Source organism: Platalea leucorodia, assembly GCF_965183815.1.
Source record: "Platalea leucorodia genome assembly, chromosome: 9".
Taxonomy (NCBI): domain Eukaryota; kingdom Metazoa; phylum Chordata; class Aves; order Pelecaniformes; family Threskiornithidae; genus Platalea; species Platalea leucorodia.
Window position 1 is genome coordinate 4,321,949 of NC_138831.1, and position 16,140 is coordinate 4,338,088.

The 16,140-nt window shown below is 42.8% G+C and overlaps 1 protein-coding gene across 1 annotated transcript in view; it reads left to right on the forward strand.

Annotated features, from left to right (window-relative positions):
- The window catches only part of LOC309595049 (netrin-4-like), a gene marked incomplete at its 5' end in the record, with an annotated part of 51,913 nt that overhangs the window by 27,933 nt on the left and 7,840 nt on the right, over window positions 1-16,140 (forward strand). Inside the window, 2 exons of the mRNA XM_082321513.1 lie at window positions 8,582-8,708; window positions 9,241-9,429. Of these exons, the coding sequence (XP_082177639.1) occupies window positions 8,582-8,708; window positions 9,241-9,429 (316 nt within the window). The remainder of the gene's footprint in view (window positions 1-8,581; window positions 8,709-9,240; window positions 9,430-16,140) is intronic.

A 16,140-nucleotide genomic window follows, 5' to 3' on the forward strand; every position in this document is an offset into this window, starting at 1 on the left:
TGAATTTGACACAGCCACCAATGCTAGGAAGTTGCTGCGATGTGACAATCATAGGAGCTGCTGTGTTTGGCCTCATGTTAAGTCCTTGTGTTTTTAAGCTCCCTTGGGACTGAATAGACTGCTATGTTGTTTCTGTCCTCGGCTCACCTACCTGTTACTAGAACAAAGGTTTTCAATGTTTTAGCAAGGCTTTTCAAGGCCTTTCAGCCAGTTCACTCATCCCCAATAAATGTCCCAGTAATTTAAGCAAATCTTTCTAGAGTTGTACCTTGTGGGTGCATGGAGTTTGCATTTTCACACTTTGGCAGCAGGTGCACGCAAAATACGGAGAAATTTTACGCAGGATTATAAACAAATTCCATATCACCCAGCGCAAAAGTTATCAAATCCGACATATATTTCCTCGCCTTGGTTCACTCACTGTGCTGGAAGGGTCCTGGGGATTAGCTTTGCACCCTTTAGGCGTTTAGAATCCTTTCCTTGCTGTGCACAAGTTTTCTGCTAAATCATGGATTTCCTCACCCTTTTTCTCCCCTCCCAGATTCCTTATAAATTTGGCTGGTCCTGTGCTTCTTTCATCCCTGCCCTTCCCCCACTCTCCAAGCTGCAGCCATCTGCAGAGAAGTTGCAGAAAACTATTTTTCTCTTGGCTTCATCCATTCCATTACTCAACATAATTTCACTTGAATGGGAGCTATGCATGCTGCCAAGTTCACTCAATACAGAGGTAAAAATTCAGGGAAGAGCTCACAGGCCCACTTTGGGAGTGGATTTTCAATCATGCACCCCTAGAGTCACTGTGGATTAACCAGTAGAAACCCAGCTAAGTTGAGGCAGTTGCTGGAATTAGCCAGACTTATTACAAAATAAATTACAATTATTTTGCATCTTGAATGAACAGGTCATGTCCAAACTTCTCTGAACTCTCCACAGTGTGCTAGCCCATTATGCCTGACCTGTAAATCCACAAATCCATGTCCATATATCAGAATCTAGAGCTTCTCCCATCTCCTCCTCCCCTGAAAAGTAATTCTGGGTCCTTCTACAGCAAAGGTGGGCAGTCAGGCCAGACTGTTCAGTGGCATCAGGAACAAAGCCTTGAACAAGACCAAACTCACTTGTGCCATTCACTGTCAGGAGATTTGAACGGTGTATTTATTTGTTACGCTGTGACTCAGGCATTCACCTATGAAAATACTGAGCCTTGCTCCCCTTTCTGCTTCCTCCGTGCTTAAGACACTCACCAAGAGCTGGTGACCTGCCGTAACTCAGGGGCCGCATTTCAGCGTGACAGCTGTTACCTGTGTGCAGTTTGTTACAGATTGATAACAGAGTTGGCACTGTAGGTAAAAGTAAGAGGACAGCTTAGCCCAAAAATGAATAAAAATCAAGCTAGCATTCAGAAAGAAAACAATAAGAAAGCAGAGTGAAATGTGGGCTAAGGCACAGCCAGGCGTGTGTGTAAAGACTGATGGAGGTGAATTCAGGCAGAGGATGGAGCTGTGTCTTGAAATTGTCACAGGCTGAGTTATGTTCCCTCACATGAAGCACTAATATTGTACTTCTTCTGGTCTATTTATGCTGTTCTTTTGTTACTGTTCAAAAAGGTCTTAGTGATGCCAGTCTTAATATTCAACTAAACACTATCACTGATTTTTCCTCACCGCGACCTGTTCAGTGAATTTGGAACCAGCGGCAGCTCATTCACTCACTGCTGTGGAGACCAAAACCTGTATGGGCTCAGGTGGCCTTGCCACAAATGTCCCAGCTCTACTCATCCCTGCCAAGTTCCCTCAGACTTAATTTACCAAAGTGACCAAGTACGAGTCAGAAATCCAGTTCCCTCAGCCCATATGTGTACTAGTTTTTAGACACATACACTTATTAGACCTTTTCCCAGAAACCAGCAAGTGACATAGGAAGATAATGGCTTTTTTCATTCCTGAGTAGAGCAGGAATTTGAACTGTCAATCTACCCATAGCAGGCACTGTAATCTGGGACTTACTCCCAAGCCACCTGCTCTTTTAGGTCTTTGCGAATTTGAAAGTTTCAGGAAATTTTTAATTTGGCCTCTTAAAAGTCCTATGTGCTCTCCTCAGGACTTGATATCGAAGGATTTATTATAAATCTGCATGGATACATCTCTTCACTTGGAGAGACAACAGCCCATTTGAACTGTAAGAGAAACAAAGCAGAATAGCAGACACTGTATTGTATTTAACTACTCAAAATGACCCAGAAAGAGTTGTTTTACTAAAAGCAGGTAAGGGACTAGCCTCTGATGTCATTGCAAACTGCTGTATCCAAAATTTCTCTGGCGACATTACAAAGTGAATACAGAGCCCAAAGACAAACATTTTCTCTGAATCAGCAACAGTTGCTCTGTTCTGGAAGGCTTCCAAATTTAACCTTCATTCATTAGGAAAAAAGCCCCAAAATAGACTGAGAATAGCCCAGGAGAAAGAGCAACAACCACAACTTTTACTGAAAGGACAAAAGGTAAAAGAAACTAAAAGGGCAGAGAGAAAGCAAAAGGCTTCAGGTATTATACAAAGCTGAACAGAGTTTAAAAAATCAAAAAATTGCAGGACAAACAGATGGAAAATTGCCACTCGCTCTCTGAGCTGCAGATCAGAATTCAGGTGAAGCGACTTTGTGCAGTCAAGGGTGAATAAGTATCATGTAATTTCTTGGAACCGTTGTATGAAAGCAGGATATGGCTCTACACTATTTGCTATAAATCAACCAGAAGTTCCTGAGCTCCATGGAAGAACTACTGGATGAAATTCATGGCTTAGTATAGCAGGTCAAACTAAATGATTGGAACTGATCATCCTGGCATTAAAATCCATGAAGCTATAACCTCCTCTATGTCCTGATTCAAAGCTGCTCAGGTGGTAGATGTACAAATCAAAGCCTTTGGCAGCAATACCAGACTTGTAACAGCACGACTGTACTGTGAGGCAGATGAGGGAATTAACCCAGATTAAAAATACTAGTGCCAAGGGAAAAAAAAAAGCGGTTTTAACTGTTTTTTTAACATGGTTTAGTTTCACAGCCCAATTTACACATGACTCAGGGCATGATGCAGAGGGTGATATCATAGAAAGAAGTGGTAGGGAAAGCAGAACTGTCTCAAATTGAGATTGCCCCCAAAGACTTTACATCATGAAACCACAGCCTGAGAACGTAGCTGCTGTGGCAAAACACAAAAGCAGAGCTTGCTTTAAAGCGGCCATTAAAGGCAATATGATGGTGATTGACAGTATAGCATAACATTTTTGTTCCTTTCCTGGACTAATAATATCCTCCAACTGCAAATATATCAGCCTATAAACTTCTACCCTTTGCAAAAGCTGATTAGAAAACTGGAAGCTTGATGCAGCCAGAATATCAGTATTTAAAGCAACAGTTTTCATCTTTCAAAGCTCATAGCATGCATTAGCGACACAATTAACCCTGGCTGAACAGACTTGGAACGCAGGACTGGAAGAATACAAACTATTACAGGTTATGCACGTATAGTACTTCAGACTGGCTTTATGAAATGTGGAGGTTTATATGATCACACAGTCTGCCTGCCTGCCAGTGCATCTATTTCTCCGATCCATTCCCCACCATAACTTGGGAAGGCACCATCCACTTTCAAAAAAATCTGTCAGAGCAACTGAACTCTCAATACAATGATGCTCCAATGAATGGGAAAGATCTTTGGAGACAACTAGCGTTATCACAGTAATGAGGAGAAGAAGATGAAGGGAGGTGTCATAAAAATAAATTCCACAGTATTTCTGAAGTAATGAGCACTGTGGAAAAGCCCATACAGGCCTAAATACTTTTGTATCTAAGGATTGATATATGTCAAGTGACGCAGTGTCACATATTGAACATTGAGGATAAAGTGAAATATGAGAGATGTGAGACAGAAACCTCCTGGATTTCCATCTTTCTCCTGCTGTACCAATACATTCATATGTAGTCATATAAATCTGTGTCATAAACTAATCAGGCTTTAGCTAAAAACCGGCTAGATTTCCTCACTGATTACATGAATCTCATGTAAGCCCCTGTTTGTCACACCTTGCTTTCAAGCTCGCTCCACCTGGATTGCCAGGTCCATGACCAGCCCTGCCCAGCCCCAGCTGGGACTCCTCCCCACACTCTCTGTCCATTGGCCTGGGGGCTCCATTTAAGCTCAGCCCTGGGCTGTCAGTCCCTCCTTGAGCTATGCTGTAGGTGTGCCTGTCTGCATCCCTGCCTCCTGGACAGACCTTGGGCCCATGCTGCAGGTAGCTTCCCTCCTGGCGGACCTCTCCACCTGTGTTGTAGCTTGTCTCTCATTCTGCCTCCTGGATGGACTTTGAACCCATGTTGTGACCTTGTTTCTGGGCCTGTCTCTTGCTGCTCCTGAATTGCCCCTGGTCCATCCCCTTGCTGTGTCTGGGGCTGTCAATGGACTGTGGTACCAGCTCCCTGCTCTGCCCACTGTGCTCAGGGTGGTGCCCCCTCAGCAAGGGCCCAGTCTCTGCTGTGGTAACCCTTGGCTTCTAGCTCTTCAACCCTAAAAGAGCAACTGGTCCTTGCTGCTCCCTGACAATCATCTCCTTAATCATCATTATCTCACTGCTCTGACCCTGCTTTCTAGGGCATAGAAAAATATCAGTGTAGTTCCCCTGAATCTGTACTTTTCTGATGGCTTTCTCCACCTTGGCATGATCACCTTTGTGTTCCAGTGCGATACAGTGCATCCTGAGGTCTTGCATTTGGTAGAGAGCATAATCTTCTAGTTTTTTGGACCCACTTTTGTGAGAGAGATGTGGACTTACTTCAGCAGTGAATAACAAGTCAGGGACATGCCTGCTTTCTTTGTGTTGGTGTTGAGTGTGACTCTCACATTCTCCCTTCCCTAAGCAGATATCCTATTTCCCATTTTATCTGACAGCTTCCTGTATTTCATTCTTGTTCCTTCCTGGACTTTGGTCTCTGGCTGCCTCTCCTATCTCTTCCTCTCTAACAGAACAAATTGTTTGTCTCATTACTTGCAGCCACCTCACCTACCCTTATTTCACCTCACACTTAAGTGTAACAGGTCTCTTCCCCAGCTCAGTTTCTCCTGCATTAACCAGTCTTTCTGCAATGGCTGCTTACATCCATGAATCACCTTTCTCGTGTGTGTTCTACTTGAGCTGTTTGTCTCTGTTCTCTTCTCCTATCCAACTCCCTTCTGTACTTCTTTGTCACCTCATGTTGCACATTCCCCCTTGCCTGTTTTCACCTATTAATGCTGTCTGAGATTACTCTCCACAGGAAAAAAATCTTCCATGAGATACCCATCCATGGATAACACACGGCAGACTTGCTTTCTCTTCCATTATCCTTTACCTTTGCCTCAATTCCCATCAATTCTTTTTTCCTTGTTCTTAAACCTATATAAAAAAGTTAGTCCTCAGACCTGACACTTTCTTAAAAAAAGTTCCATGCCAGCTCCACTGTTTACTTATGACTGCTCAGTGGCCCTCCTGTCTGCTGGCTGCTTGGCTTTTCAACCCGTTTGTCTAAGCCACTCATCCTTCCACATATATTTGGTAAACTGTTCAATAGCAGGGATCACAGGCAGGAAGTTTCCTTTATGCCTCTGTCCTACTCACAATATGCCATTCCTAGATAGCTTCCACAAACTACAGTTTGCAACAAACCAGTGGGCAATGAGCAAACTAATGCATCTACTTACCTCCAAAGAACAACTGGACTCCTTCTTCACTGAATTTTCCATTTAATTTCTGAATAATTGTTCATGAGTGTTCACACCATCTGTGCTGTGCACTGTAAGCACAGGGTCCTGTGGAATAATGAATATTTGATCATGTCATTCGAGGCTAAACCAAGATTGCATGGTTTAATTCTACCATTTCCCAACTGTACAATCTCAGCATTTCTTTAATGTAGTTTTTTTATATAGTGAATGCACAGTTTGTGTATATATGTCTGCAAAACCCAATGGGCCAACTTATAAATTTTGCATTGAAATACATTAGCATTTTCCTAAGAAGTGACTGGATCCAAGATTTTGGTTCTGATCCATTTTGGACTGAGCTGTAAAGTTCAGATAGTCTGAAGTCTGAGGACATTAACATCTATGGTTCTGGGTCAGGCTCATTTTATCTTTTCTCTCTCCTCGTCCTTTTCTCTGTTCTACAGCTTCTGAAAAGCAGTCACTGGGTCCACAGGGGGAAACTTATAAGTCTAAAGAGCCAAACGCAAATAGGGAGAAGCCCGACACTGTTGCTTATTAGTATTTTTGTCTTTGTAATTTGTCACCCTGTTTAGTGTTTTGAACACAGATGACTTTCTTGTACAAAGGTCTGGAGAGGCATCACATAATGTGCTACATGCTGTATCCTCCTGAGGTTTACTGGTGCTGAGCTCTGACAGAAATGCATACCCTGAAGTCTGTGCTCAGTCTTCCGTGAGGAGGCAGCCAACCGCTCTGTGCAGCAGCAAATCTGCCAGCTGGCCATAGAGGGGCAATGGCATCAGCTGCAGCCTGTCCCCTTTGCTAGCTACATGACATATCTGGTCTGGGAGGATTAGAAACCAGGGGAGCGGAGAGCAAATTGCTGCAGGGAGATGAGTTTGGGGGCAGGGGAGTGCATTCACGCTACTGCTCTTTTGAACATTTCTCTCTTGATCTCAAGCTACCTGCTACGCGAGATGGGGGAAGCGGGGAGTCGGACTTTCAGGAAAGACTATGGAGAAACATAACTCACATTAGTGGTGAGATTAAAGGATTAGATTCAACTCACACCCCAGTCAAAATGAAATTTCAGCCTCTGCTTTTTGTGTAACGTACAGTGGGCCAGAGCTGTAACAATGGTTACAGAGCTTCGCATACTCAACAGCGCACGGAGGGAGAGGGGTCTAGTCCCTGACTTCTCTGCATTTCCCGCTCCAGTACAAGTGTCTCCTTGCATGTAAAATACCATTAATGAGCAGCTTCTCTTTTGATGAGCGTAGAACACGACCTATGGTACCACCTTTCCCCTTCTCCCACTCCCTATGCTGCATATTTCCTCAAATAATTTCTCCAGGAAATCCTTTCTCTGAGGCATTGCAAACAGATATTGGAATCCTATTTCTTAATTAAAAAAAAAAATAAAAAAACAAACAAAACCAAAAGCCACTACATAAAAACCTTCCTGTAAAGCACTTCTTGGATGTGGCTTGCTACTACAGAATCTTGTGCACCAAATCACAGTCTGTAGTGGAAGTGGCTATTATATTCCTTGTGTGTGAAATGACTTGAGAACAGAACCAGTTTCAACAGTAACTTTCCATTTGAAGGCTGGACTGGTTCAGTTTCCAAGGTCAGGTTTCTGGTGTGAATGCCTGATTCCAAAACTGACACATATTAGAATATTTCCATGATTAAAAATCACTATTGTGTTCTAATGAAGGCAGATAAGTATAGAGGAAGCAAGTTATTTTTTCAGGTAACTTTTCAAGCAAATAGTCACAGAGAGAACTCTACTATTCAGCCAGTTTTAGTCAAGACTTTTTGCACTTCTTTGTTTCCCCCCCTCAAATATTTTCCGAGCTGTTTTTTCTTAGCTTAGGTGGGTTTATATGCTTAGTGCTTGTAGATCAGCCCCATTCTTCAGCCATGCCAGCTTTTGCTCATTTTTGGTGAACATCATCTAATTTCTCATTTATCTGGTAATAAGATGTTCGAAACTGAACACAGCATTGCAGGTACAATTTCCTATCTACTTGGAGTTACAGTGCTCTTAGTTACACAGCCCAAAATTTTACTGGGCCTTTTCTGCTAACCTATTTTTACACACACACACACACACACGTAAGTTGGTAGGTTAGTGCCTACTGTACCTAAGTCTCTTTAAACATGAGTACTTTCCTCTCACAGAATGTGTGGTTTGGATTGTTTTTCTGTGGGTATACTGGTTGGTATTTTTCCAGGTTTAATATTTTTGCTACAATTTTTACCTGTGCTAGGAGGTCCAGGATTACTTGCTCATCCTTCTAACAATTTATAATTTAGTAATTCATGGTCATTTCATTGCCTTGTATTTAGTCTCTCTTCCAGAGCACTGTTAATGTCCAATAAGACAGGGTTGAGCATCCTCTGCTAGACTGTGCTCTCCTGTGATTCAGCTCTGCTAGCCAAGAGTATTTGACACTGCCTGTAGGTGACTGCCTGCTCAGGCTCTTTGCATGCTCTTGTGCTGAACTTGTAAATCAAAACAAGCTGTGTTAGCTTATTTAAATTTAAATAGTCTAGAGGCTGTTAATCAATGTAGTAGTAAAACATCCAACTGGAGAGTTAAAAAGAAATTGTTGCCACATGCATTTAAACTGGAAGATAGAGGAAAAATCTACATCATTAGTGACTGGGTGAAGAGATAAAGCTACATGTTTAAGCTCCAGGCTCTGTGGGGTTCCTAAGAGAGCCAGGCAGCTGTGTGGGAGCTGTGCAGGAGAAGTCCCACCTCCTCGTGAGGCTGTTGGGCCCTCCACCATGGTCTTGCTTGTAGCTATTTGAACGTATTCTCTTTCCCCTGACAGGTCCATGGGAAGTGTGTGTGTAGACACAACACAGCAGGGGACCACTGTGAGAAATGTGCGCCGCTATACAATGATCAGCCTTGGAAGCCAGGAGATGGAAAAACAGGGGCGCCAAATGAATGCAGAAGTAAGTGGGAGGGAGTTTACTCATCCAGGCTTTCAGGATGAGCACTCACCATGCCAGCAGGCAAATTATCTCCCTAACAAAGACTTGTGTCAGTTTGCACTAATGGTACCATTACAGAACTGGGGATAAGTTGCTGGTCATTGATGGAAAACTGCAGTATGCACCTTGTTTTACTGCAGCTGACCCATCTGGGCTATGGGGAAGTGGAATTTACAAGGCAGAAATCTGTTCCTCATGCAGCTATGTCCCTTCATGTGTTTTAGTGTTCCAGGGTTTTGCACAGGGCTTACGATACCATCGGATTGGTTTGCCTGACTGTGGTAAGAATACCTCACAACCACCCAAGCTTCTCGGACCCTGCTGAGACTCAATTGCAATTTCTAGTTTTTATGAAAACCAAGGATTGCGGGGGATGAAATGTGTTACATTCAGACATTTCCTCCATGATTCACAGTAGGAAAATGATACCATTTGAATAGTATTGCTGTGTCTACGATATAAGCCTGAAATATATTCTCCTGTTTCCCACCAGAGTGTCGCTGTCACAACCACGCTGATAGCTGCCATTTTGATCTGAGTGTTTGGCTGGCATCAGGAAAGCGCAGTGGTGGAGTCTGTGACAACTGCAAGCATAACACAGAGGGACACCGGTGTCAAAGGTGCAAACCGGGCTATTATCGAGATAGAGGGAAACCCATGTCTTCTACAGAGGTCTGCAAACGTAAGTGACTATTGCTATGTGCAGAAGACGAATGGTGGAAGAATCACTAAAAGAATGATTAAAAGAAAGAAATCAATAACTCCTATAGAATCAGTAGCTCCTATAGAAGTAACTCATGAGTATTACTATCCTTCTTCGTATTCTGTTCCTAAACTACAGTTTTCTGATCAAAGGTCATCTTCCTGATTTTCTGTGTCCATTTCTCCCCCTGCTATCACACATGGGGTTTTTGTGATAACTGCTACAGTTGCCCAAATGCATTGCATTCTGGGGAAAGGTACGTTCTTGTGCTTGCCTTTAAAATAATATGGTTCCTTTTTTCTTGAGGCACGTTTTATTTAGCTGGGTTTTTTCTGCATCTCTCAAGACTGTGTGTGCCTCTGTGTAAGCTATTGTTAAATTCCATTTGATTGTACATCTGTGCACGTAAATATATATAATAATGGCTGCAGGAGGTGTAGGAAGCATCAGACCATGCATATCCACTTGGTAACAAATAGATCAGAGCTCACTCAGACTTCTCTCTGGATTCTACAGCTGTATTATGGGGTGCTCTGCCCAAATTAATTGCCTCATTAACACTTCAGCGGGACGTGTTAGGACGTAACTCAGGCATAGAGGCACTGATGGTTGTACACAGAGGGTGTACAATCTCTGGATCAAGGTAGTTTGCACCCAGCCAGTCTGGAACATAGCCCACATCTCCCTTACTTAGTGTAAACATTTCCTGAGTATCCTGCCAGGTGTCACACATCTGATTCCATCTGGCATCTATTTGGGATGTTGCTGTTTCCAAAAATATCCATCACTTCATTTCTCCCTTTGGATAGTTTTCCTTCCCCATAGCTCAGACATCGGTTGCCAGCACAGAGAACTTCATCTTCTGTCATCTCTGCTCATGCCCACTGACATCATGCGCTTTTGAAGCTTCCCTGACCCTGTGATGTTTTTCATCAAGACTCCTCTTAAGCACTCGGGTTACAAACACTCCTCTCCCTAGGACTGTATGGCCTGCGATATCGCTTAAACTTTCTGTGCACAACACATCCTACGTTTCTGCCCTTTTGTATTCTTTCCACTGGATCTTAGCGCCAGCACAGACTGCTTCCACAGGACCCCTTCTTTTCAATTTCGCAACGTTCATCACAGAACACTGATCAGCAGACAGGGCTGGGGGTGAGCTCATCTAACTGACCCTGTATCCCACAGTGTTCTATGGTAGTCCCTTTCTAGTCCTATTTCTACTCCGAGCAGATTTGCTACAGGGAAATATTGTAATGAGAATAAATTGTTGTGCCAGAAGATTAGTTTTCAGTCTCATAGTACCTGAAAGAATCTGTGTCTGAACTCTCACTACACCATAGTAGGTAAGTTATCTAATATTACACATGATGTTGGTTACTACACCATCACCCTGAGTTACAGGGTGTAGTAACCAACATCATGTGTAATATTAGATAACTGGTAAAGTCAGGGAGCACTGGAGAGCAGCAAAGAGGAAAAAACATTGTTTGAAAATACAGCCTATCTGTGTGGAAACCCTAGAACAGTCTGCCTGGATGAAATCAGACCTTGACTCTACCTCTGCCTCTTTTGTCTGGTCTGGTTACAGGCCTCTCAGTACCTCCTGCCAATACTCTGCATAGCAAAAGAAAAACTGTTCAGAAATTTACCTTGTTGAAAGAGCTTTATTCCTGTCGTGCCAGTCAAGCACAATAATGTTCTTTTCACCTGGGAACATGCTGCTTCCAGCAGAAGGCCCCAAATGCAATTGTTTCCACACTGACTTGCACACTCAGGCCTAGATAGCTGCCATCCCGCTTTAGCCACCTGAAAGTTAGATGTCTTTTCTAGGCTCCCTGAACGGTCAGTGGAGAAACAGTCGGACCTCTAGGGAATGATTTATTGCAGTCTAATGTAGATGCCTGAGATAGATGAGCTGAATTGCCCTCTAGAGGATACCTGCTTCTCTTCCTTGACGTAAGAGGTATTCTGGATCACTAGCCTGCACTAGAATTTCTGTTGGTTGAGATGAATCTAATGGGTTTGAGTCAGCATTATGGCAAATAGGTAAGCATAACCCTATCTGTCCATGATTCAAGTCAATGGGACTGTTCACAGGTGTGTAAAGGCATGCATGAATGCTCGCCATATCAAGGTGTAAGGAAAGGGCATTGCAGTTCACTCCAGAGAGCCTCAGCTTTTGCAGCAGTCTGGTGTGTGCACGATGCTTGTATCTGTGTGGGAACAGAAGGGACGCTGCAGATACAACTGCAGAGTTAAGAGAAACCTGGGAGGGGGGTGGTTGGTCTGTGCCTTTTCTCTTGCATTTAAGGCGAGGAGAATCCCCCCAATGACATTTGACAAATTACTTTAACAGGGTAGTGTTTTGTATGATGAAAGAACTGATCCCCAAACGCTTCCCCATGTGGCGTGCAGGCAGTGTATAAGTGTGCGCTTCATGTTATGCTCTATCTCTGCAGAGAATTTCCAGGGAACGTCTCACGGCTTTGGTTATTATCAGTGACAGCAAAACCAGTGCAGACAGGCAGAGTTGTTTTGGTTAGAACAAACTCAGTCTGATAGAGGGAAGATTTCACCTCCAGGACCATCATCAGCTCCTCACGCCTAGAGCTGGTATTAAACTGAAAGGGCTCATGCAGGGTGTAGGATAGAGGCCCTCTTCTCCATCCTTTAGGTTGCAAAACTTGCATTGCTATTAAACTTAATCTGGTGTGGTCTGAGTAAATTGCTCAGGTTGTATGACCCTAAAACCAACTCCGGTTACTCAGTAAACAACAGTTACTGTTTTGAGCATTGCTAGTATGTAAGAAATTAGACAGTTATACCACCAGGTACGTTTCTCTCATACCTCAGCCTGCTGATCATAAATTGAAGAGCTGCCACTTCTGGATTAGCATGTTTATGAGGATTTAAAGGTACCAGTTCCAAGGCATCATCTCACTTTGAGAAAACCATGCAAACAGTGCCAGACTAACAACACTAAATGAAAAACTCACTCACTGGGCAAGTGCTGAAAAGCAGTAATAAACTGCAAACAGCAGACAGAATGGATGATTTTGGTGAGAGCAACCTGGTCCTTAGCTTCCCATTTTGAACTCAGAGGAACAAAAAAAAAACCTCAATGGGAGATCAAAACTTGACCCTTGTGTACAGTAGATACTGAGCTGGGAAAGGAAATCTGATGAAAAAGCTGAATGAAATGCTGTGCTAATCCCTTTGAGAAAGCACGCTTGAAGAGTGCTCTGCCATCCAGAGCAAAGTCTAGGTTCAGCTGTGACATCCCCCTCAGGCTCCCAGAAAGTTAACAGGACACTGCCCAGGCCCAGAAAGAGTCTTTAAGCATTAGTCATAATAATGAGCAGCATTCTCTCTTAATCACTGCTAGGAAAAAAACAGTTGTATAACAATTGGATGTCCTGGCACTATCCAAACCACGCTTTGCTGACCCTCCGATGTGAGACTGCAAAGACATTCCCTTGGAAAAAAAAAAATTTGTTGAAATTTGACATGTAAGTGTGAATCTACTATTCCTTTTTTTCTGCAGAGGTCGCCTGCCTCTGATCCCTTTGCTTCTCCTGTTCCTAGCAGCTGGGGACGAATGAGAGCCAGGTCGTGTGCAGAGCCTTGTTTTGACACTGCTTAGATCTATATTAAAAAAAAAAAGGAAGGCATGAAAAGAGCCCCAGAGCAAGGCACACACCTGCCTGTTATTGGGGGTGACAACACAGGATTAAGTAGTTTGGATACAGACTTGTATGGGAGCTTTGACTCGGAAGCCTAATCGTTTCCTAACCAATGGTTAGAAAAGCTGCTGTATCCTTGGCTCTTTCCTGTGGCTTATTTGGAGGCTTAAGGGATCCTTCTGAAATGGCACCATCTTTTGTACTCATCCTTTGCTTAGCTTAAAAAAATAATGCATGCATGTAGACTCATTAAAAAGGGTCTCCAGGAAAACAGGCTTTTTTTACTCTAAGCACAAGGGTTGAAAATTAAAATGTGCCCAGATGCACATGCACACACAGATGCTCTGAAAAGCTCTGCTTCTCATCCTTTTACTTCTGAGCAGAGGGAGTGAACTTTTAATTGTAATATCACAAAGGCCTGATCACATCTTGGTTCAAAGTCTGTCTTAATCAGCCCTGACCACACACACAGCTGTCTATCTTATTTCCTTCATTTAAGAAACATCATTGGCTGAGTCAATCCCCACATCTGACATGCTTTAAAAATTGTCCTGATTTGGTCATATGCTCCAAAGATGCACACGTATATATTTCAGATTCAAAAGGCTTTGTTTGGTTTTTCATCAAATAGCCAGAGTCTGCTCATAGCTGTATCTTATGCAGTATTATTAGACAGAAGTTTAAGGCAAGATGGCTCAAAGTCCACTGAATTACTTGGAGCACTTGCTATTTTCCTACAGGTTGGGCCCACATTGTTACAACCAATATGATATTTACAACCAATATTATATTTTACATCTGTGTCTAATTACACGGGAAAGACAGCTGTGCTGAGGGCAGACAGATTTATTGTGGACTTGAGTGGAGACTGCTGTATGAATTATTCATTTTTCATTATTCCTTGTCTCCTCCTTTTTACAGTAGTTTCTGACAAAACAAACTTAGTATAGGAGTGAGACTACAAGGCAAGGGGATGCTTTGTGACACTTTGTGACCGATAGCAAATTCTAAAGTACAATGATGAAATTTTTCATTACGCTGCTGTCAAGGGGAGAACCCAAATAAACCAGCCATCTCTGAGCCAGAACTGTCTGCACACCGTCCCTAACATAATTGATGATGCCTTTGACAAACAAGGCCATTGTCATGTCGGCTGGTGTTTTGTTAGACAGGGAGGCGGATGGAGAGAAAACTAGGGTTTGCCAAGAGAAAAGAAGCAAAAATCAGCAGGGAAAGATGCTGTGTTGTCGAATATTGGGAAATGTAAAAGGGTGAGGTTTTGGAAACTTGCTTTTATGTTTCTTTAATTGTGAGGTTTATCTGCAAATCTGTGGTACTATTAAATGGATAAAACCCAGTCATCAACAGCTGCCCCTTCAGCATGTGACATGTGGGCTCTTATTTTGGGAGTTACCTTAGATGCACAACTGGGATTTTGGCCATAATACTCTGGAAGCCAGACAATGTACACACCCAAGCTGAAATGCTAAATAAACACAGACTGAGCAAAGCATTTGCAAGCCACTTGTATAACTCATCTGAAAGTGTTGTACATTTATTGATTCAGCTTGCTTTCTGATCTACCAGAAGCTGTCCCAGTTTCTATTTGGGGAATATGCCCCACAGTTCATTTGGGAACATTAGTTTTCCTGAACCGTATCTCCAAAATGAAGGAGAAAAAAAAGAGGCACTTTTTTCCTACCTTCTCATCAGCTTCTGCCAGTGCTGTCAGTCACTGTCCTGTAATACTTTCCCTTAGGGATAGGATGGGAGAAGGTCTCATCTTCCTGAAACGGGATCTAGTCTTAGTTGGTGATAGGCAGTCTAATGATGCTAATGATTTGCCCATCTGTTATGTGACCTTAAGTGATGAAACCTGAAAATCAGAAATAAGATGGGAATAAAGACAGACCCAGAAGTTGCAGAAATATAAGAAATTTAAGGTGAAAACTCCACAGGTAGATCCTACGTGCAGAGATATTACACTGAAATCAGAAACCTGGATTCAAACCAACCCAGATGTTGGCAACGTCTTCTTGTGACTCAGAGCTGTCTGCAGTAAAGGAAGCATGTGTTTCCCCTCCTTATCCCCAAATCTGTGACATTGACTTTTTTCAGTGACAGACAGAACTAAGTGTCTCCTCTTTTAGGGTAATGTAGTCAGCCCTGCAAAAATCTGGGCAAAAATCATTCAAGTTGAGCAGCAACAAATCAGAACTTGCCTTTGAAACTGTCAGTGCTAATGAGCACTTCATTGTTACACCTGCTCTCCAGAACTGACAGCAAAATCCCTGGGTTTGCTCCCAAAGTCAAGACTGCTTTGTGGCAAACAGGCGAGCCTGCTGCCATCCGCCAACCAGCTCATTGTGTTGAGTACATTGCCCATGACAGCACGCTTATTTTCTGTCCTTAGGCTATTGTGCTAGTGTCCCTTGAAAACAACAGACTGAGATCCGTCTACAGCAGAGTGTAATAATATTATTAAAAATATTGGCATAAGGAACACAGGGCATGGTGAAAAAAATAACTATGCAGTAAGCAGATCATAAGAGAAATGCCCTTTAAATGAAACTGCTCACCCTTTATCTTTTCAAAAGATATTTTCTTTTCTTGAGCATCAAATATGAGGTTGCAGATGAAAGTGAATCTGTCCCTGCACACTTAACACTTTATAGTCATAAACTTGCCTCTTCCCCTTGGAAAGTGATGTGTGGAATCAGAGTGTTCATTTGGTTTCTTATCTGTGAGCTCATGAAGAAAAGTAGTTTTATTAGAAGCAATGATGGGCAAACTTCAAAAGCTTTGGAGATCATGTTTGGTTCAGATAAGCATCCAAAAGGCTGGCCCCTGATCCAAGCTATCTAAACACCTTGGGTGTCCAACATTTAACTGAAAATCTCTGTTAAAGCAGGTCTTAGCCACAAGATTTTCATTTCTGCCCTCTTCCAGATGGATGGAGGAGTGACGCATTTCCTTTTCAGTCTCTGCTACAAGCAAAAGCCAG